Genomic DNA, 24271 nt, shown 5'->3' on the forward strand with positions numbered 1-24271 from the left:
AGGAAGTGAAAGAAAGAAGTATTTACTTTGATTGAAAGTTACTTTACTATTAGAAAAGTTGTTTTGCAAGAAGGTAAATCTTGCTGTCATTTCCATCCCATTTTATATTTTTCTAAATTATAGAAAGAGAATTAAGTTACAGGAAGTAGTTTTAAATTAGTTTTGTTTAACATACAGTTCACTACAATTGAAAAAGAGAGAGAGAGCCAGAGCTTGTGCTCCCTAGAAGGACAGCCACTTTAAGACTTGACGGGCTTTCCTTATACGTCTGCTTTTTATTTTTAAACACCAGCACCTCTTTGCTGACCAACATTTTCTTGCAAATTATGGCAAGGGTGGGAAGAGCTTGAGCAAAGGAGCTGGATGGAAGCTGGTGACTCTCACTGCCAAAATTCCAGGTTGAAATCAAATCCTTTAGTAAAGTTTCTTAGGCATGGAAAAAAAAGATTTACAACTTCAACAGAATTGTAATTCTACCAAGAAAAAGTGTCAGTCAATCTCTGTTACTGTCACCAAAGGATCTGAAGCTGGCTTTATTCTATTTCTTTCTCTTTTATATATGGGGTGGGGGAAAAAAATAGCAACAGGAGTTTAAAAAAATTGATGAAGCCCTGACCCTTTAGATTCCATTTATAGTCTGAGCCGGAATGCCATCCCCCTTGACTAGTGAACTGTCCAATCCAGCCGCATGTGTCAAGATTCTGTTAGGCACTAAGTGAAATATATATGCATGCCCTTATACCATTTAACAGTCTGGGTCCACCTTCAAGACACTGGGCTGTGGATCAACCGAACCACCACTCCTCTTCCAAAAATCATTTTGACAGGTTCTTTTGGAGGTGCTCCTTCTCTTTTTTTAACCCATCCTTTTAAACAAAATGGCACCAAAGAAGGACGTGAAGAAACCAGCGGCGGCTGCTGCCCCAGCCCCTGCCCCGGCCCCTGCACCTGCACCTGCACCTGCTCCAGCCAAACCCAAAGAAGAGAAAATTGACCTCTCTGCCATTAAGGTAACTAAACAGGTGAATTGTTTGGTCACTGAAACGTCTTTCAACAGGAGGGGACTCTAGAAACTTGTAAAGAAGTCTGTTTTTCATTGAGAGGAACAGCAATACTAAATGAACTCGTAGATTTGGAGAGAAGAGAGTTCTGATTAGAAAATAAACTCTAGCATATAATTTCAGTAAAATTACTGAGTATGCTCTTGTATGTGGAACTTATATTTTACTCTATTTTTGTTCTCTAGTTTCCTTTTTTCCCTGAATTGTCAAAGTGCAATTTAGGGGGAAAGTATATAAGTACAAAGTGTGTAACTATAAAGATGTTTTAGAAATACTTAAACCAGTGTTGTTTTTAATAAAGTCTCCGTGGAAACTGGCTCCCTCACCTCAAAGCTACATCGAAAGGAAAGTTTGAGCCCCTACCTGTTTCCAGAGGTTTAAAAGCAGCTGATGACCCAGTTGTCCTGGATGTATTTATTCAACAGCTGCTTTATTTCATCTGAAAAAGAGAAGATTTTGCAATTCAAGTTACTTCCCCCTTCAGCTTTGCTCGATAAAATTTGATACAGCAGTAAATGAGATCTCAGTGCAGACAATTAAGCACTCAAGCGTTTCAGTGACTATAACTGTCATCTTGTTTATTTATATGCAGTATTTAATTCAGAATATGTGAGTTGCTTCTAAATGACACTAACCGAAAAAATATGGTAAAACTTGTTGGTTATGTGGCTTTTAGCTATGTCTTTGAGCTCTTGCATACTGATCTTGAACTAAGGAGAATGTGATTGATTTTTGTGTCAACACTTTGCTGTGATCAAGGTTCTCAGCTGCCGAAAGATTATCTGCTTTTGGAAAAGTGACGCACTGAGTGTGCCTGTTCCCCTCAGTGACGTGACCCATCACACGTGAACCTTCTTCTCACTCCCTGGCCTCTCATTGGCCTAAAGGACAGTTTGAAAATCTTCATCTCAACAACCCTGCCTTATATGGAAAACTAATGGGTAAAAATGCCCATGAGGTGATCTTTTCACTTCAGACAAATGTTCTGTACGTAATAAAACTGAATTTTGCTAACTTAACACTATTTACTGGCAATGACAAAGCTGACCTACAAATATTTTATTGGCTGTCTTAGTATGCTTGTAGCTTTTTAAAAATATTCCTGACATAAATATTGCATTAGATTACCGTTAGATATAAGTGATGAAATTAAATAAATATATTCATAATTTTCACAGCATTCCAGTTAAATATGACATTTTATGTTTCAAAGTAGGAGTAGATCATCATAAATATTTTGTTTTGAGTTTTAGGTAGCTGAAGTCGTATTTGAAAAAAGTTGGTCATAGAATCAATATTGGTTTGGAACTATTCTTGATAAATATCCACTCAGGAGAAGAAATGCCTGTCAGATCTTCTAATAAATGTTTTTCTACCTTGAGAACTGCATGCATACAATTCATTAAGAGGAAACCAAGTTTTTCATCTCCAGCAACCCTAATTAATGTATCTTTATAGATGCATGCTGATTGCATTATACAACGAGCGTGATCCCAGCCCTCCAATAATTCTGGTTGTTTCTATTCTTTGACTCTCCACTCATACTAACATTAGAGATATAAATCAGTGTCAAAGCTGTTCCTCTTTCTATTTATTATGATTTATAAGACAACATCATCTCTTTGTATCTGGGACTACAAGCATCTGGAAAGGAAAAAGCAATGTCTTAAGAAGAAAAAGAAGTGTCCTACCAATGAAAACAGGCATTAATTGTCTTCCCTGAGGAATCATGTAAGAATAAGTAAATAAATAAAAATTTAGTTTGGCAGGTGAGAAGTCTCCAAGGAAAGACAAAACATCACTTTTTTCATCCAGAAATTAAATCAATTACTTACTCACAGTCAACAGAGAAGTTCCGCTTTTCTGAATCTTGAAAATTGGTTTCTCCTTCCATCTATATGTTGAATTAATACCAGTACAAGCTGGTACAACTAAGCTAAAGAAGGAAATACTCTTAGAGAGCCTCCGTAAAGATGAGATACACTCCACTATTTCATTGCAGAAGGAGAGCTATGGATCCCGGTATGGGACACAAACCAAAAAGGAGAAATCAAATGAATCTCGAAGAAACAGAAGGAAATTAATCTTTACCTTTCATTCAGAGAGCCCATTCCTAATAGAAAGAGAAAAAAAGAAAAGAACAGAATTGAAACTAACTTATTTTAGTAAAGAAATTTAAATACCTTCAATGATTTGCGTTCATCAACGTGAAATCAGTGCATATTTTATAGTATTATAGCCAAAGAATGTGATGCAACTTGAGAACTTTATAAAATTTAATTCCATCCCAGTAGGTAACAGGGCTAATTAAAATGTACATTAAAACATTTCATATCATGATGCTTTTAATCTCTTAATTATGTTTCTAGATATATTACCTCATATAAGTTATAAACTTTTTTCAAGCAGAGAAAATGAACTTTAAAGAAATTAATAGAGCTGTTATATGTGTTCATTAACTTTCTGAAAACTCGATAAAGAACAAAACTTAATTGGATTTTAAACTTTCTTTCATAAATCATATAAGATTAGAAATCTAGCTGTCCTTTAGACTGAGTAATGCTGAAGTTTAAGTGTAACTATCTTTGTGTAGTACTATAGTCAGAGCAATAGTCATATTTAATGCCTCAAAACTGTTCACAGATATTGCCTATGTTCCATCTAATAATATACCATGTTTAATAGCCGTATATTTAACTCCCCATAAATTCTGAACAATCTTGGATAGATTAATTAGTTTTATCAGTTTCTTAAATGTGCTTCCCAATTTGATTTCCTGGTTTGTTGGTTATTTGTTTAGAACATTTCTTCAGCTGTTCTGATATAAAAACCTTTGATATTCTCTGAGGGAATGCTTACCTGATGTCTCATTTCCATGGATTTTCTATAAGTGTTCTTTTCAAAGACACAAATATTGTTGATATTTGAACACTAAAGTTCCTGTTCTGAGTGGTTCTAAGTGCCCTTTGCTTTCAGAGACCTGAGACTTTGAGCTGCAATACCCAGACTAAAAGAACACTACCCGACAGGATCTCAAGTGTAGGAATTAAAACCCACCATGAGTGTGGTTATAGGTGCAAACACAAGAATTAACACTGGTTGCCCAAAACCGCACCAAGGGAAATACCAGAAGTTAGTAAGTAATGAGATGACCGTGTGCCTGGATTTTAAAAAGATCTTCAAGGTGTAAGTGAATTTTTTGCATGATGCATGCCTTAGCTGATATGTCAAGATTGCTGTGATGGGACTTTGAATCATGTTTCTCATTGTGCTGCTTAAGTTTTAATTCTCATTGTATTCACCACTCAATCAGGTCATCCCTGAGTAGCTACTGCGGGCGATATTACAAAAAGCGGGAAAGGTACAGAATGCATTGACAGAAACTCACGGTAACAAATCCCACAGCAACAATTGACCACATACTTTGGAAGATTTAAACTCTCAATTTAATGGGTAAAGTGGAAATCTAGTATTCCCAAATATATCTATTTACTGAAGGGTATTCAGTGGAGGCAAATATTATGTATACATGGCAACACCTGACTTGTTCTGGTCCAGGTATAGGATTGTTTTGGTTAATCTATAAATTCTTTTTTCCTCACTTCTAACAAAGCTAATACAAACCCAGTCCTACTTAGAAGAATTGTTAAGAAAATCAAATGAGGTCAAGGCCCATGAAAGGTTTTGAAAATTATAAAGTTCTTTGCAATATAGCAAGCAATATTCATTGTGAATTTACTCTGTGGCATATTATCTTATTTAGTCCTCAAAACATTACACTGAGCTTGTTTTTAGCCTCATTTTGCAAGAAAAGAAACTGAACCTAAATGACGTTCAGTGTTATGTCCATGATTGAATCACTAGTAAGTGATGGAGCTAGGATTTAACCTGGCAGGCAAATCCAGAATCAACTGTGTCAACCATATCCTAAACTGCCTCCTGTCTGTAAAGAGTAAGTTGCTGTTTCTAACAATGTTTAAAGGAACGTTCTTTGCTCCTAAGGGTGTGAGGCAGCATGGTTCTTGTATTGCTCTGCACAGCCCTGTGTAGCCAGAAGAGGGGGTGACAAGCACACATCAGAGCAAGTTCACCAAGACTTTTGACCTTAGTCGTTAATTACTGTTGTGTTCTTCACATTTTCCTCCTCTCTTAGCACCTGTTGCTGACAGTTGCGTGTTCTCTTTTACAGATGGAAAGTAGAATATTAGGGACCTAGAAAGACTCCTAGTCACTTTGCTCCAGCAATCTGTAAAAAGGTATAAATGGAACATGGATATTATAAACGCGCTGTTGTGAGTAGATTGGTAGTTGCCAGGGGAAATGATGGAAAGTGGTCAGAGGATACCAACTTCCAGTTATAAGATGAGTAAGTCCTAGGGATCAAATATACAGCACGGTGACTGTAGTTAACAATACTAAGTCTTGTACACTGAAAGTTGCTACAAGAGTAGATCTTAGAAGTTCTCACCACAAAGAAAAAGAAGATAACTTTTTGAGGTGATGTGTTAATTAACCTTATTGTGGTAATCACTTCATGATAGTCATGCGCCACATAACATTTCAGTCAATGACAGACCGCATACACAATGGTAGTCCCATAAGATTAGTACCACACAGCCTAGGTGTGAGGTAGGCGATGCCATCTAGGTTTGTGTAAGTGACTCTATTATGTTTGCACAATGAGGAAATTGCCTAACGACACATTTCTCAGAATGTATCCCTGTCGTTAAGCGATGCATCACTGTGTATACATATATCAAATCATCACATTGTCCACCTTAAACTTACACAATGTTTGTCAACTACATCTCAATGAAGCTAGGAAAAGGTAAACTTCACCAAAGTATTAAAAAATGCTGTTAAAATGTAATGAAATCCATTGAATTTTAAAGTAATTTTGTTTTTGTTTAATTAAACTTACAAGTATCAAACCAGACCTCCAAATTTTGCCATTAGGCTAATTATTCTGAGGTTGGTATGTCATCTCTATTTTGTTTACAAATAAATAGCAAATATAATGCCACATGTATAATGATCAAATCTTAACCTTAACTAGTTTAAGGAAAAGAACTAGAAAAAGAACACATATGGTCCACTTCTAATTAAAAGGAATGGGTGAAAACATTTATAAGTTGTTTCTAAGTTTTCTTTATATAGTTTTAAAAGTTTGTCTCTTTTTATTCTAGCCTTTCAAGAATACAAATTAGTTTTTAGTACACCTATAATGTCAACCAATTGCAGTATTATTCCATTTGCAGTGTGAATATAACCTCAGGAACAAATCAAAAATTATTTGAGACTGTCACTAGGTATCAGTATCAAGTGTCCACTTTCAAACATCATAGCGGTAAAAAAAGAGAACAGGTGGAACAGAGGAGGAAAATAGTAAAGGGCATTCTGTAACTGTCTCTAAAATTATATTTTGAATTATATGCTGGAAAACTGGATAATGTCTTTGCAAAGTAAAATGCAGTTCGGAAAGGAATAGATATGGTCACCAATTAAAGTGAATAGCACTTTTAATTTTAAAGATAATGAAATCTTTGCAAGACAAGGAGACCACAAAGTGACAGTGCCAAATTTAGCCTCTCGACATTTTAGTGCTGCAAATGAACCCCCTGGCAAGTTGTCTTTAGAAGTCGTTTCATAATTACCCAGCATTAAACCATCTGACTCATGGAAATTGTGGAAAGGATTATATTTAGTCTGCTGATATTACACTTTCCCCTGCTTCTTTTCAGACTGAAATACTTTTTGTAGGAAAATAGGATCTTCTATAGTTTGCTTCTAGATCAATTTCCACAGTCTGCTTCTCACCTCAAATCAGAATTGGGAAGGCAAAAATCGCAATATACAAAGTAGTAATGGCTTCCATTATACTAGGTAAAATTTAAATTATATGGATGATAAATCTTTGCTATTCTAGTCATAAATTAATAATAGTGAGTTGAAGTCACAGAGGAAAATTTTCCCTAAATATAAAACCACATCATATTCCACTTTATGCTCTTCCTTCACGGTGGTGAGTGAGTCTCTGGACCAAGTGAGTGCCCAAGGGCATACTTTCCCCTGTTTATAACACCCTCAACACACTTGAACATGGTCTTATGGAATTATATTTTGTTCAACTCCTCTTTATCTAAACAACTTCAAAATAATACTGCTTATTGAATTCTTAGGCACCCTGCCCTTTGCCATCAGAAAAAAGTGAGTTGAGGTAGATTCTACTGACAAAACGATGGAAAACTCACAACCTTGTAGAACCATAAGCAACCCTAGAAGTCATGCAGTATAATATTTTATATTTGAAGGAGCTATTACTTAGATGAGAGAAGTTATTTAATCAGAAGACATGATTTCTTACAGGAGCCAGACCAGAATTCTGAATGCTTCAATCCCCATTGAGTTCCCTTTCCAACATATCAAAAGACTTGAAATCTCTAAAATATGAATGCCATTATTCATTTGTCCCTGTTGTCACAAAAGGAACTTTTGTTCTAGATAAATAGGAAAAATAAGATACTTACTCTTTCTTAAAATGCACACACAAGGAAATTTTCTAGCGTTCATATTTGAAAAATAAAAAGAAGGAAGGAACAGAACTACAACTTGGATTTTTTTTTTTTTTTGAGGAAGATTAGCCCTGAGCTAACTACTGCCAGTCCTCCTCTTTTTGCTGAGGAAGCCTGACCCTGAGCTAACATCCGTGCCCATCTTCCTCTACTTTATATGTGGGGTGCCTACCGCAGCATGGCGTGCCAAGCGGTGCCATGTCCGCACTTGGGATTCGAACCGGCAAACCCGAGGCCCCTGAGAAGTGGAACGTGCGAACTTAACTGCTGTGCCACCAGGCCAGCCCACAACTTGGATTTTTGGTAAATTACATGCAAACAAATGCACGAAGTAGAGAAGGTACAACTCTCAAGAAATCTTAAATTTATTTATCAGTTACTAACCATGGGAAATCTGATGAGAAATTTGAAGGGTAGACTTAAGTCATATTTTTAAATTTTTATTAAACTTCACTTAGCACTCTCTGTTAGTTCTTGTAGGTCTGAACTGAGTTATTTTAATAATTCAGCCTTTGCTCTAATATGACTGCATTCACTCGACTAGGCTATACCTCCTGGGCAGAGAATCACTGATTCCCTCTTCTGTTCAGATCAATTTAGCCAATATAGTCATTTATTTTCTCTTATATTAGACAACCTGGGCTGGTACTGTGTTCTCATTGTTCTTAATTTCTTCTTTTTATACCATATTATAGTCACCAGCTTAAGTATATCCTTTGTTGAGGTAAAAAAATGCAATGAAAAACATTTATTTCTTTTCAATTAAGTGGGTTATTCCAAAGCACAAAACTCTCAGAGTTCCAAGATTGTACTTCCACTAGTTTTTTATGGTGATTCCTAGTAACTCTGTTGAGATTGGAATGAAAATTAAAGTTAAGTTTTCCTTAGAGTTTGCATACATTGAGTCTTTGGCCCCTCTGCAGGCATTAAACTGGAGGACACGCAGCAATGTTTTCTCGATTGAAAACTGGCCCTGGTTAGATTAACGTCTTTACTCAGCCTCACCAGTCATTAACCCCATTATATTTCTCAGGGACGATGATGTTCTTTAAAGACTGTACTCTGTGTTCCTTCGAAGGGCTTTTTCCCTCAGCATTCAACATCACATATCTCCCAAATCATCTTTAATTGTAGCTCTTCTTATTTTGCTAAAGCTTAAGATACATCAATTCCAGAGCCTAGTTTGATTAAATGCATTTTGATATTTTTCCTACAAATCAATTCCTTCTATATACCAGCAACTTTATATCATCTTTAATTATTTAGCCAAATCTCATGATTACTATTAAAAAAATGTTTCTCAAAGTGAGAAAAGATCTGTAAACAATGCAATGAAAATCTTTTAGTACCAGTACCTTGTAGACTACTACTTATGTACATCCAGTACAAATAGTACATGAGTCATAAAAATGTAGAATGTAGTTATTTTACTAACAGGCTAAGTTAAGTATGTAGGCTAAGATGGGAAAACCTTTAAAAAAAACAAATTGAGCTTTGGCAAATTAGAAGTCCTGATTGTAAACTTATATATAAAGTCTAAGGAAAGGCTCTGGAAATATAAGCACACACACATCAATAATTCAAAATGAGCGTGCCTACTATGTGCTTGGCAGTTCTAGGTGCCAGAGATGCAGCATCGACGGAGAATGTATGCACCTCCTTTAGAATGTCAGCTCTTTGAAGGAACTGAAGAAGTTTCTCCCCTCAGGGAATATAAGATTCTAGAGGAGGAAATTATGTTTGAAAGAGGAACTTACTATCCACATGTTCTAATGATTTTAATTTAATGAAAATGTGTTGAGCATCCAACATAGGCAAGGTAGAGGCTAGAGTAGGACTCTCACAGAGTGCACAGTATAAGGCAGGGCTGTGCTCCAGGAGGGAGAGTGGGGTGGGCCTGCACTCGGCTCACACCATGGACAGAGGTTGTCAGCAATGGCCTGTGCTTCCCAGAAGTTTAGAGTCCGGAAGGTCAAACTTCTTTCAGTGGGAGAAAGGAGCTAGGTAGATAGACAGAAAAGGTTCTTTCAAGAAGAGGAGATTTTATTAGAGCTTTGAAGACTAGTTAATTTCTAAAAAGCAGAAATGAGAGGAGAGCGTTCCAGATCAAAGAGACTTCCATCTAACTTTTAAAACAAACCAAATGATGACATAGCAGACTAAGTCCAAAATCAGCCGACATTTTGTATTTATAGCATGCCTCTGTTCAAAGGGCTGATTACTTCATTATAACACCAAGGAAGAGATGCAAGAGAAAGTTGTTGTCATCGGTAAGAGGATACCAGAGAGCAAATAGCATTTCCTATTTATTCTGTGAGCAGAGCATCTAAGTCTTTTAACTTTTAAACTATAGTTTATTCTCTGCACTAGACTAGATTGTAGCCTGCTCTACTGTTGTCAATCACTTGCTTAACTGATTACTGATTCTATAGATACCAAAAAAAATCTAAATTCTCATTCTCTCTGTGATAAAGATATAGAGAAAAACTAGAATGAAATAGTTTGACAACTACCTACCACTTCTATTTCAGTAATAATAAGCCTTTACATAACATCCCAGTGATTAGAAATAACTTATTCATACCATAATACATCTTTTAAAATGACTTTCCAGTTTACTCAACAGATTTTATGCAAATTGACTGCAGTTTATATGTATTCAAGAACCAATTTTTCTACTCAGAAAGAAAAATATTTGAAAATGAGCATTATAGAGGGCAATTTTGATGAGCTCAATTTGTATTATTTATAGTCATTAACTCTATTAAAGATATATGCTGGTTCTCAATATAATCATAAGACAATTCAAATTTAATGACAATACATAAATATAATTACAAGACTAAAAAGAACACAAAGAAATGTGGTCATCTTAATGGTTTTAAGCTGTGCACCAAAAATCATGAGACTCCAAATTAAGCAATTATCAATGGTTACAAATTTCCACCTTTGTCTCTCCCTTTCATTTTCCTCTAATGATTCAAAGCATTTTAAATTTTTCTATTAACTTATATTTCCAAACAACTTCTCAAAATATCAATCCATTTGTGAAACTACATACTAATATTTTTAAATTATATTTTCAGTCCTCATTTGGGGACTCAAGACTCTGTGATAATTTTTTCACTACTTGTAAACGTTGGGCAAAAAGTGATATGCATTTAAATGTTGATTTCTTCCCAAATGGCTTGAGGGAAAGCTGCAAAGTATATGTCTGTCTTGCAGGGGAAGACTTCATGCTTTTTGTGACCATTACCTCAAAAACAGTTACTGAAACAGTACTTAAGTTAGCACTTATCTCCAGCATACTTTCTGCCTGTTAACTGCTTTAAATGTGTAGAAAACTGAAGAACGTGTAGTCTTCAGTGGACACCCTAGGACCGATCTTTTCCCAGGACCATGCTAGGAAGGGAGCTGCCCCTATTTTCAGGTAAGCTGCCAAGAAAACCAAAGTTATAGTTTAAATTTCTAAGGCACAACTTTGCATTCCACAGCCCCTGCTTTGGGTTCCTTCAGTTCTCAGTCTGGAGACTGAGCCATAAAATGTTTGATACAGCAGAAACACAATCAGCACGTTCTAGTAAGATTTTAGTAATCAACACATTCTAGTAAGACTCTAGTAAACTTACACAAGACTTTTAAATTTTAAAAGAATATGTATAGAAGGAGAGAAAAAGAATGTAAAAATGGTCTATCCATTCTCCTTCATAGAAGAACCTAATTTTTTTAAATTAAAAACATATGACTAGTCAGTTGCCACAAAGATGACAGAGAGAAAGGAGAATACCCACCCCTAATGTAAGAAAACTGAGGAGAATGGCGAAAATGGAGATTAAACCATCCTGGCTTAGATAAGCCCTCTGCTCCTGAGAATACAACTTGCAGAAGAGTGGCCTTTAATTGGAGATTTCAAGAACTGACCGATTATCACTTGGGTGAGCCCTAAGAAACACGCAGAACGTGCATGGCCTTTCCAAGTCCTCTGGACTTTACCATGAAGGGTAAAGCTTCAGAAGTGTTCCTTCTATAGCAGTTGCCATTTGAAACCCCAAACCAGTCCCACCCTGTAAGTTTCATTAAGACCAAAACTAGCTGACTTGAAGTTTTCAAAGTCCGTAATTCACCCAGAGAAGGGGTCAGGCCCAGCACTTGGAGAAATCCTAAGCTCCCCCGCCACTGAACAAATGAGAAGCTTCTTAAAGGAAGACACTCCAGGAGAACATCTCTGGGATAAAGGCCATAAAAGTACTGACGGTCTCAGTCTCACTATGGCAGTCCAGGCCTAGGTTCTGCTTTCCTAAAAATAGCCCTCAGGGTGCAGAGCCCTCCTTCTCTTTGCCCTAAGAAAGCTAAAGAACTCTCCAAGGGGAGAGACCGCTTCTGTCTGAAACCTGATGCTAGCTGTGAGGTCACAGCTTCTCCAGAAATAAAAGGCAGCCTCAGCAAGGGAGGTGCCCACTCAGGAACTGGAGCAGCCCTCAGCTCACTCTTCAGCAGCGCCTCTGTGTCGCAGCCCAGCAGCTCATCATGGTGGGTCCTATGAGAAAACTATTTGTCATTTATGGGCAGATGTAAATAGTGGATATGATCTTATTGAGAAGAAAGGCAGATGAGGAGTAGAATTGAGCAGAGAACATATTCGGTGTGAATCTGTGGAGTCTACTTTTGGTTTTTTGAGGTGGGTTGAGGATGGAAGAGACCAATTTGAGCTATTATGCCAACTGGAAAAATACATCCTACTCCCAAAGCAGTACTTTATGCTTCACCAACTTTTGCTCTATCACATAAGCTTTATTATATCTAAATTTAGAAACCTGCAACTATAGCAAAATATTATACTTTAAAAAACAATTCAATGATACTAATATCTAAAAATAAGTGAACTACTTCCGATGCCTTGGGTAAAATGTGGTGGCTGAACAGAAGAAAAATTTAAGGTGATCTTTTTAATGCAGCGTATCTGTACTTCTTAATACAGTGTATCTATGTTAGACATCTTAAATACACTGCAAATGATGATATTATTCAAGGAAGTATTTGCCTTAGCACTTGTTAAATCATTGATTCATTTGTTAAGATACAGAGAGATGTTCCCTAACTATCTTTTGCAATAGCTTTTTATTTTTCCTAGATTCAAAAGTGTCCTAAGACAACCTTCTTATTCTGTGACACTTACATGGCTTCCTAAAAATCTCAGAGCAGAGAGTACTCATTCTTCTGTCAATGCATTTGAAAGAGTACTAGTTGTTTCTTTCTTTCTCCCTCTCTCTCGCCTCTGCAGTCCTTCAGTGCTGACCAGATTGCTGGTAAGTGAACTGAGCTTTGCTACTCCAGATGTAGGCAGAGCACTGCCTAGCGTCTGAAATATCACTTAGTTCCAAGGCACGTTGCTGTGTGGCTCAACCTGTCAGTGTCCAAGCTATCCCTGAACTCTGTCTGAAAAGTAGGCTTACTTCTGCAGCTTGCTTGGAAGACGACTCAGGAAATGAGCTTGGATACACTTAAAAATCAGGACTTTTTTTGGTTAAAATATTCTTTGTGGTTAATTTCTTTCTAACAGATCGAGTTCTCTCAGCATCAGCAGGATGGTAAGTTGTTAATATGTGCACACTCATAAAGATGGTGTGTAAGAAAGCCAACTCCCTTGGAACGAGATTAGTGCTCTTAATTATCCCCACCGGTGTTGTCACTCCAACTATAAATGCTCTCCACCTGAACCTCTTGATTATAATCAGTAATCAAAGGTTTAAGCAAACAAAAGATAAACACCACAAATACGTCCTTGTATTCACTGATAGATATATGATTTCTCTGATATATACATATTCACTGAAATATATATATATATATTTATATATATATATACACTCAAAAAAAGGATCTAGATTTCAGATGGCTAATTTGCTAATCAAATTCCTAAAGAGAGATTTGGCAGGTCTGAATTGTTCAATTTGGAAAATAAAATGGATTATGAAATTGTCTAATTACCAAATCTACACAACTTCAGTGGGCGTCATAGTGACTTGAGAGAAATAGCAGGTGAAGTGGATATAGACTAAAAGTGAATTCAGAGACAAAGAGGGAGGAAAGTAATTTATCATAAAACTGTGGAAGGAACATTAGGTGTCCCGTGATCCATCTTAGAGATGTAAGAAAGGCTCCCAGAGAGGTTATGGGACTTGCTCAAGGACCCAAAAACTTAGTGACAAGATCAAAATCTGGCATTAGTTTAAATGAATTAGACATTTATTTCATAAATACAATTACTAACCAGAAGACCTCAAACTCTTAATATTTAAGAGAATCTGAATAGTTTCCCTGACACTTCCACTTTTTTCCTTTGGATCTTTGAATCCAAGAGATCTCGTGCCCCACAGGACTTTGTTCTTTCACTACAAGTGGAGGGAAGAATGTTTTATGAAGTGAAAGTGCCACATATTCAAATACACTGAACCATCTATAGGAGGGAGGGTGCGAAAAAATTTAGTTGTATGATATGGTACAAATTAGAATATTTGTCATAATAATAAGTATGTATATATTATATATGCTATGATATATAATATACAAATAATTATAATTATAAGTGATTAATAAGGACCTATTCAAATACTCAGTTCTCTACCTAAAGGATTGCACATTTCTCAGTCTATTTCAGTGTCTGGAATATCTCATGTTCAGACATCAATTAAGAAAAAAGGACATTTGCTGTAGTACAGACTCACATGTATCTACATCATGGATGATGGCCTCGTGTAGACAGATTAGATGATCCGATAACTCAGAACTCAAGACTATTTGAAATTATACTACACAGGACTATTTTTTCTTATTGAAAACAGTTGATGATTCTCTAAAATTTGTTTGATTTAAGTGCATTTTTATCTAGTGATGCTGCCACGTAATCAGCTCCTGCCTCCCAGTCCTGTCAGTTATCTAACTTACGGTGTCATTTTGACTGCCAAACCATGGTAGGACCGAGCAATAGAAGACTTCAAAACCCTTGCATCGACAGAAGGACTTCCTGTTGAGTGTTAAACCTGTTACTCCAGTGTATGAAATGGGTTTTCCAGGTAGAGGTTCAGTAGACATTGGTGTGGTGTCCTGGTTTTCTCTTGCGCCGGGAAAGCAAATGCAAACATTTTAGAGATAATGGACATCCTGTACTTTCAGAATGAGTGAAGACTCCCTTTGTTGGCTTCCTTGTTCCATGACTAAAGAGTTTTGCTCATGGCTGCTGTCTTTAACTGTATCACAAGTTTGGAGAAAAGAAAAGATAAAGAAGAAGCAAAGAGAAAATTACAGCATTCTAAAGGTCTAAGTCCTGTGCTGTTCAGTAGAGTTACCACTAGCCACATGTGGCTATTTAAATTTAAACTTTAATTAATTAAAAATAAATACATTTAAAAACCTATTTTCTGAGTTACACGAGTCATATTTCAGTGCTCAAGAGCCACAGCTGGCTAGTAGCTACCATTTTGGGCAGCCCAGATATAGAACATTTTGATCATCACAGAAAGTTCTAGAACACTATCGTTCTAGACCAAGAGCTGGCAAATTTTTTCTTAAAGGTACAAATAGTAATATGACAGTACATATGGCTTTATGGAAGTCCAGTATCTAAAAACAGCTCTCTCGTTGAGGTGTCAAAACAGCATAGATAAGACATACATAAATAGGCATGGCCGTATTCCAATCAAACTTTATTTACAAAAACAGGTGTCCAGCCCCTAGGCAGGAGTTTACAAACCCACGTTCTAGACTCTTCAACAGAATAACTAATCCTTAAAAAATTGGGAAGAAAGAGAGCAATCTTTCTGGCCTTGGCCTTCAAATCAACAAAGGGGCTAATGTCAGAGAGATTTTATTACAGCTCATAAAAATCCTATTCCAATATCAGTATCTGAGCAGGGTCACAGGGAGCCCTCTAAGCAATCTGTGCATGAAAGTGTGGAGGCAGTAACAAGAATAGTTTAGTTTCACATGTCCCTTAGAAAGATGAAAAATAATATTTGACTAATGATCCCAAAGTGCCTGCAGCATGGTTTTTAGATAGACAAATGATCTGTAATAGTCAAATTGCACAGAATTTGAGGGGGAAATTTTAGCAACAAATGGTAACATGATCTAAAGATGGTTATGAATATACTGTCTGGTACAATCTTAGATGAGGGGATAGAGGGACAATAAAATAGGATATTTTGCTGAGTAATCAATCTAGATAGCATCTTTTGATCTGAGGCCATTAATGGCCTAAAAAGAATGCTTTCACCTCCACCAGTTCATTCACAGATGGATTTTTGAGTGTTGTTGGTATTAAGTCCAACAAGTTGCCATTGGCACTTTTGGGTTCCCCCAAAATTTTCCTTAGCTTTGAAAGTTCAATCAAAACGTCGTTGCTGGCCCTCAAATCTGTAGTACCACCCCTTTCTGTCCTTTTGGTGTACACTTCTTAAGTCATTGTTACTGTAATTCTGAAAGGCAAAACCAGTCTTATCAAAAGAGAATGAGAAAATTTGGGAAAATAAGCAACAGAGTGATTGTGATAAAAATAGACAACACTTTAAAAATATGTGCTTACATACACACACGAGTACAGGTAAAACTAGGGCAATGTGAGTAAAATTGGTGAAGTCTATCAATGTGAATATCCTGGTTGCGTTAGGACATATACTATAATTTTTCAAAATGTTACTATTGGGGTAAAGTGGATGTAATATTTAAGAGATCACTCTGTATTTTTTCTAAAAATTGCATGTGAATCTGCAGATATTTTCATAAAATTTTGATTAAAAAATGTGTACTTAAATTCTAAAGCTAATATAGCAACATGTCATATGTATTATCTGAAAAAAGAGTGAAGTTTAAAGAGTTTACCACAGCGATAGACCCAAACAAACATTTCTCCTTCTGGACCAATGATACTAGGAGCCTGTCAGAGTCACACACTGAGTGGTTAAATGCCACTATAGAACTTAGAGCTTTGTCTCATCTTTCTAAATTTTTTTTCTGAAAAATGAAGTTACTCCTGAAGAAAAGTTGTTAAGGGGAGAGTCTAGGAAATTTGTTCTTCAAGAGGAGGTTTTTCTATATAATTTGAGAAGTTTGAGTTAACTTCACATAACACAACTCCAATGGAAAATTCGCTTTCTTGAAATTTTATTAACTTTGTTAATTATATAAGAAATTATATGAGGAATACTTAAGATTTCTCAAGACCTCAGAATTTCTTAACCCGGTCTTGTTTCCCAGGCAGATGAAGAAAATATGAATAAACATTACTAGGAGCTCAAATCTCCATATCTGATTAATAATACTACGTGACTTGAAATTGGAAATCCTGCTTTAAAATAGTCTCAAATAGAAATGTCAAAACAGTTTGCCAACAATTGTTTGATCTAGGAAAAGGGAGAGTCCAAAGATAACAACTTAAGTGGTTGGCAAAGTTATAAAATAGAGGAGAGTTTGAACTGGATCCTTGATGAAGTTAGGCTTGATCTACAGATCTGAAGTAGAAAAAAGAACCCTAATTCTTATTGCTTCTTGCAGAATTCAAGGAGGCGTTTCTCCTGTTTGACAGGACAGGTGACTGCAAGATCACCTTAAACCAGGTTGGTGATGTCCTGCGGGCTCTGGGCACAAATCCCACCAATGCAGAAATCAAGAAGGTTCTGGGAAACCCCAGCAATGAAGGTAACCATATGTTGTTCCAAGAAGTTTGGAAGTGTGTGTTTGTGTGTGTGTGTGTGTGTGTGTGTGTGTGTGTGTGTGTGTGTAAGAGAAAGAGAGAGATTTATTAAGAAATAAGTTCTACAGAATGTGACTTAATTTGCTCCTGAGGGTAAGCATTCCTCTTGGCCATTTAGAGTCTCAGTTTTTTCCCTCATAAACTAACCTTCCTTTGAGAATTTGCAAGCATGATAAAATTCCATGCTAATGAAAGGAAATAATATCTAATGCTAGCATCATCATCATCCTGTCTAATGCTCATAATTTAAAGGTTAATGAAATGAAATAAGATTCAAATCTGCATATCTTTTTCAAACCTTCAAAAGCAAAAATACATTTTGCCTTTTTTGACAAAGATGTTAAGTGTGGCTCCAACACTATGCACTGTGTAAACAACTCTATGTAAGTTACAATGGCACACTTCCAGAGCTCTCCTCTGATCAAAGTTGTGGAAATCACAGTGTTTTCAGAAGACTGCAGATCCCCGCTGACTTCGTCCAGCACTCTGTCTTTTGATTCCCTGCTGCTGCGACCCTCTTAAAAGAAACTCAGCTATCATAATAAGGAACAGACAGGATGACATCTTAATAAGAGGATTTTCTATTTCCAAAGAGTTACAAAAAGATTGAAAAGTCTAAGCCAAAATCTGCATTCAGTCCCCCAAGGTAAATCCTGGGACAGAAGTCAGCGAGATACGTAAGTGGCAAAATTGCAGAATTCATTTGCTCGACACAGTGATCCAGTCATTAGTCTGGACCAGGATATTTTTTTTAATCCTAACCGTTCATGGCAAAGCATAATAGCCTTTTGAAAAATACCACCCTGAACAAAAGAGGCAAGACAAAACTGAAGTCTTTTCAAGTAGATATTTAGGCTGTTTATCTTTGACATAAAGAAAAAAAGGAAGAGAGGGTAAATAATCTCTTTTTTTCTTGATAATTGAAAAGAATATTGTCCTTTGTAACAAAAGAAAAAAATCTCAATTTTAAGGACTCCTCCCTCTAAATCAGTCTGCTGGAATATTCCTCAAACTTCATTTTCTTTGGAGGAAAATTTCTAGGTAAATCACGCAAAAAGTAGCTGAGAGCATAAGATTACATAAGAGAGCAATAAGCCAAATCTTGTTTTTTACATGCCATTTTCTAACTTATCAAACATCTATCTTTAATGGAATTATTAGGTAAATGCTCATTTATTCAGCATTCAAATTTAATCTTTTTAATATTACTCAGTGTCCTAGATTTCTATTCTATAAGGAAGATGAGTAAAAGGGAATTTTGATGTCAGGGGCCCCTACCCTTATCCACCTGCATACATCTGGCTAGTGTGTTTGGTACTTTTGCTGTGAAAGCTATTTACCTTCTCAGAAGATACTAAAGAAAGTCTCATCATCTCCAGGCCTCTAAACTGGAAAGATGTCAGGAGATCACAAAGTCTTTGATGCACACACTCTCTCCATAGGCTAATTTTTTAAATTACTTAAAATTTTTAAAAAATGAAGGCCCTATAAAAGCTCAGGACAAAGGTGGAATAGATATTAAAGTTCAGGTAAGTTTTACTATATTTATATGCTAATGGATTTATTATATCAGCGTATTTTTATATTGATTCCCTGGTATTTATAAAAAATATTAAATTGACAATACCAATAAAATAGTAGCTAACACTTACTAAGCACTCAGTTTGTCCAGGTATTGTAATGAACTTTGCATGTATTATCTTATTTAATGCTCACACCGATACTATGAGGCATCTCTATCTCACAGACGAAAAAGTTGAGGCACAAAGAAGTTAGGAAATCTGCCAGTGATCACTTGCTTATGAATGGTGGATTGGGAATTAAAGCAGAAGCACTAGGACCCCAGAGCTCATGCTATTTCTACTACCAACTTTTTGTCATCAGCAATTTACCAACTGAAATTTAAGCTATAGGAAGATTTTTCAGATCATCTAGAATGAACTTTCAAGTTTAACTTGTGACTCAAAGATGGCATTTTATAGTACTAATAGCTCTCCAAATTGCAATTTCTTCTAGAGATGAACGCCAAGAAAATTGAATTTGAACAGTTCCTGCCCATGCTGCAAGCTATTTCCAACAACAAGGACCAGGGCAGCTATGAAGACTTTGTTGAGGGTCTGCGTGTCTTTGACAAAGAAGGCAATGGCACAGTCATGGGTGCTGAACTCCGTCATGTCTTAGCCACACTGGGTAAGGAGAATTTATCTCACGGGACCTAATAGAACATATAGGAAAGAGCATAACTAAGAGGAATCATGTTATAACCAATATACACAGAGGAAAAGACTACAGAGGAACAAGGAGAAAGAATGCTTAAAAGTCAATGAGCATTTCAACTGGCCTCAGTGTCAATGAGTTTGTTTGGAGAGATGGTAACTCAAATTACTGATAATGAATAAGTAAAGTATAGCATTGTAGTTCTTATAGGATAGAGTTTGCATGATCAGGTATAATACGCATTTAATTAATTCAGTCAAAACCAGTTAATTGACAACCTACTAAGTGCCAAAGGAATAGGAAGAGTTTGGTCCGTATCCTCCAAGAGCTTAGTCACTGGTTTCCAGAAGCCCAAAACTGATTACTTATGCTGGAACTTTACAAATGTCCTCTGACCTTCTTTCTGAACAAAGAATTTTGTTTCATCAGGTGAAAAGATGAAGGAGGAAGAAGTGGAAGCCCTGATGGCAGGTCAAGAAGACTCCAATGGCTGCATCAACTATGAAGGTACAAGCCCATGAGCTCTGGTGGTCACACAGCACCTCTTAACTGATTGGGTTGATGATGGACTCCTTTTGAGCTTAAAATAACTTCTTTTTCTCGACCCCCTTTATTGAACCATACTCATGCCGTTTATTATCAGTTACATAATACCTCTAAAAAGATAGCCCGTGAGAATCTGACTATATAAGTAAGATTTATTCCAGTGGGTTTTAGCACACCTGTGCATTGTTATTCAGTTTAAAATGTGTTTTCACCTGTGTTTTTCCTTGTTAAATCTTCATAACATCTCTGTAAGATAGACAGGATTTGTGTCAGAATAGAATTTAATAGAATATTAAGGTTGGAGAGTTCTCAAAATCCTTTACAGTAAAAGCAAGCAATTATGAAAATGAGGAAACTGAGGGCCAAAGAGGTTTAGTTTCGTAGCGAAGGTCACATCATTAATGGCAGGTCTGGTGCTAAAATTTCGTTCTTTTCCTTGTCTAGTGTTCTTGCTTAAATCAAAGTCATCTCACAGTAGCCAATTATCTGTTTCCTGCTACCAATTTATAGCAGCTTCACTCAGAGGGTCTGTAAAGCAATACACTACACAAAATAAAGATGTGAAATAAAGTTGCATATAATTTGTAAATTTGAAAGTTTCCAATAAAATTGAGAAACTTATCTATCCCCCCAAAAGACTAACCTAGCTACATTTCAATAGACCTATGTTGATAGCTTTGATGTAAATGGAGACTTATGAAGTCTTACCAACTTGGGAAAAAATAAGAAAAAAGCACAGAGAAGGGAAGAGGGGAGGGAAGGGAGGTGGAAAGAAGAGGAGAGGAGAGAGCAAGATGGTACTAGAGGGGATGGGAGGAAACAGAAGAGGACAAGAGAAAAGGAAAGCACCCAGCTAGCATATCTTCACCAACAAACTGGACTAAATTTCACTTTTTTCCTATAAACAAAGTTTTGCATTTGGCTATTGCCATAAATACATTACATAAAGAAGAATCATTCAGTAAATGTTGTTTGGACAAGTGGATAGTCACCCTGAAAATAAAGTCAGATCTGGATCTTATATCAGGATAAATTTCAAATGGGTCAAAAATTTAAATGTAAAAGCTATAAGCATAAAAGCCATGGAAGAATTATTTTACAACTTGTGGAATGGGAAGGCCTTTCTAACACTAATAATATAAATCCAAGAGGGCATTACAACTTTGACAAATTCAACCACATCATTTTTTTTTTAAATCTACGTGGCAAAAGCCACTAGAAGCAAAGTCAAAGACAAGGGCGAACCAGAAAAAAATTTGCAATCAATATCAAAAAGAGCTCATTTCCCTAGTAAAACAATACTACAATGTCATAAACCCAATAGAAAGGTTAATAAGTACATGAACAGACAATTCATGAAAAAGGAATTAAAATATATATGAACATATATGCTAAATTTCACTAATGATAGAAAGAAATGTAGATTAACACTACACTGAAATACTGTTTTTCAATAAGTTGATTGCCAAAGATTAAAAGTTTGACCACACTTTGGGTTGAGGAGAGTGGAAACAGGTGAGCTCATGTATACCTGTTGGGAATGTAAATCATTAAAATCCCTAGGTGATGATGTGGTACTGTTAATTCCAGCAAATCTTCCTCAAGGGATGTCGTCTTTAGATGCACTTGCACTCAGGTGAAGCTGTGGATACATGGTTTTCACTACCGTCTTGTTCATAGTAGCCAAATCTTTGAACAACTTAATGTCCATCAATGTAGAATGCATCATATAGATTCCAGTACATCTCCACAACGAAATTCCCCACAGCCCTAAAAAAGAATGGCACTCTTGTTTACAGTTATAGTAATATCTCCAAGACATACAATTAAGGGAAGAAAGCTAGTGCAAAGAGTTTATAGAATATGCCGCCATTTGTGTAAAAAAGGTATTTAGAAACATTTATTTGTATTTTCTTATACATGCATACAAGCTTCACCAACTTAGCCAGAAAAAGAGGAAGTAGATACCTGGGAGACAGTAGTGAAGGAACATTTTTTTGTTATAAACTCCTTCACATTCTAAAGAAAAACATTTTAACAAGGCAAATGTGTCACTTACTAAAAAAATTAAATTTACAAAATCAGGGGAAAGGCCACAAATCCAGCATTAAGAACAGTGGGCTGTACACATCTTAAAAAAATAAACTCTAGTGTTATAGCTAGGAATAATTAGGATTCGACTAACTTGCTAAACCTCTCTTTTATTAAATTTGACTGTTTTCTTACTCTAAACTGTCTGTATTGTTCCTACAGCTTTTGTCAAGCACATCATGTCTATCTAAAAGGAGCTCTCAAGGTATGTGTCTGTTCCCTCTTTACTATATAAGACTTTCTCGATGTGTTTTTAAAAAATTTAACAGCCTCACTTTATATTCTGTGGATATAATTAATATTGGTTCTTAAGCAAGTGTTGTTTGTATTAACCAGAAAACATCAACTGTTTGGAATGGGTTTTTTTAGAAATGGAGCATTTTTGTATAAATGTATAAGCAAAAACTTCTGAGGTTCCATCTATAAACCCTGCCTTTGCCTGCACTGTAATTATATAGGGGAAATTCAACAAGCCAGAGACTAGTTAATTAATTTAGTTGGAACATAACACTAATAAAAGCATGGGCCTAAGTTCTTTGAACAACTGACACAGTTTTTAACAATTACTGTTCTAGAAAACCGTGTTTTCACAGTCCACAGTTAAGGAGTTGCAACCAGGTTTTGACAACTAGGAAATGGCTTACCTTGGAAGTGCTGGTTCATTTAGTGCCTTCTCTTCTTTTACATTCACATTGCTTCCTCCCCAGTTTCCTTTCTGAGAAGATGCAATCCACATCTACCTTGTTTCCCTTTTCCTTTTCAGATCAAGCGTTGTTTAGGAAGACTGGCTGGAAACTCATTTTAATAACACCCACGACCAACTGTCCAGATCTGTTTACCATCATTCAGAAAAACAATGTTAACTATTCTAGACTGAAGGACTCCCTGAGTTTTTATATACCTTACATATCTCTCTGAAGTGTATTGATGCTACATGAACCAAGTGTCTCCTGCTCTAGACAAGATGGAGAAAACACCAACAATCTCAAATCCGCGCACCACTCCTTATTTTCCACCATGGGTCAATGAACATCCTTAAAATAATGAATCAATAAATAATTTTGGTCAGTCTGGAATGTGCAGCTTGCCTTGTGTTTTTGTCTTCTTGCTTAGAGAAAATAATGTTTAAAACCTCAATTCTTTTGCTAATGTACAGAATATTGATGAATTATAAACTTTAAAACCATTACAGTCTGCATAGCAGTAATAAATTGGATAATAATGATAATCATGTATTATTGAAAAAGTGAAATAGAGAACCGAGGAAATTCAGATAGGATCTGAGACTGTCCAGGGAATTTAAGACGAAAGCAAGTTTCTTCAGTTTTGTGTAAATCATTGTGTATATTGCTTGATTTCTTTCACTTCTAGTGACAATCTGGCCAATTAGAAAGTTCTAATAAGCCCTTGATCCTTCTCACTGAATGTCTTCAAAGATAAAATTTTAAATGACCTTCAGCTGTCACTTAAAAAAACCTCTCTGGGGATGAGATTGTTACTCAAGAACTCAAGATGCTGTCTATTAATACTTTCTCTCCTGGTATGATCCCTTCTACTTGGCATATCCATGTCTCAAAATCTTGATTCACCCTTTTAATACATGTCCTAAATGGTAAGACCAATTGATAGAAAAGATTGTAGTGCAAACTTACTTTATCACATTGTAATGCTATCACGTATTGCTTTTCTTTAGAATAAAGGCAGAATTGGGAAATTAATAGTTGAATAGATGAATAGTTGAATAGAAGAGATGAAGTGATAAATCGTTCTCCCACTCTCTAAAAAGATACGTGTAATATGTAGGATTAAAATCTCTGAACAGCACCTGCCTGCTGATGCATTTTTGGAGGCTGAAACAATCTTTTCTTGACGCTGGGCACTTCAGGTCAGTATGCTCCTTCTTTCTTTAGTAAAGGTCACTCGGATTCCAGTAGCCAACACCTTCAACTTTGACTTATGCTTTTGTAGCCAAGATGATGTTGGGACATTACAATCATTCTTTTAAAGAAAACTCACTACGGCCTGAAGATCTTTAA

The 24271-nt window shown here is 36.1% G+C and overlaps 1 protein-coding gene across 2 annotated transcripts; it reads left to right on the forward strand.

Moving 5' to 3' along the window:
• The first annotated feature begins 732 nt into the window (after positions 1-732).
• On the forward strand, positions 733-23311 carry MYL1 (myosin light chain 1). Of its 2 annotated transcripts, none has more exons than XM_046645015.1 (7): positions 733-1010; positions 13194-13221; positions 17183-17326; positions 19398-19571; positions 20028-20105; positions 22398-22440; positions 22999-23311. In XM_046645015.1, exons 1-6 carry the CDS (start codon positions 879-881, stop codon positions 22424-22426), a joined length of 585 nt encoding a protein of 194 aa, XP_046500971.1. In that variant the 5' UTR covers positions 733-878; the 3' UTR covers positions 22427-22440; positions 22999-23311. The 2 variants fall into 2 exon arrangements, with proteins under 2 accessions (XP_046500971.1, XP_046500972.1); XM_046645016.1 differs by lacking the exons at positions 733-1010; positions 13194-13221 and adding exons at positions 12041-12163; positions 12915-12939.
• Positions 23312-24271: the final 960 nt, after the last annotated feature.

Source organism: Equus quagga, chromosome 17 (assembly GCF_021613505.1).
Source record: "Equus quagga isolate Etosha38 chromosome 17, UCLA_HA_Equagga_1.0, whole genome shotgun sequence".
Lineage (NCBI taxonomy): Eukaryota > Metazoa > Chordata > Mammalia > Perissodactyla > Equidae > Equus > Equus quagga.

Coding starts and splice junctions, on each gene's coding strand:
- MYL1 (XM_046645015.1), top strand. CDS start 879: ATGGCACCAAAGAAGGACGTGAAGAAACCAGCGGCGGCTGCTGCCCCA. Junction 13,222..17,182: donor CTCTCAGCATCAGCAGGATG/GTAAGTTGTTAA, acceptor TGCTTCTTGCAG/AATTCAAGGAGGCGTTTCTC. Junction 17,327..19,397: donor GGGAAACCCCAGCAATGAAG/GTAACCATATGT, acceptor AATTTCTTCTAG/AGATGAACGCCAAGAAAATT.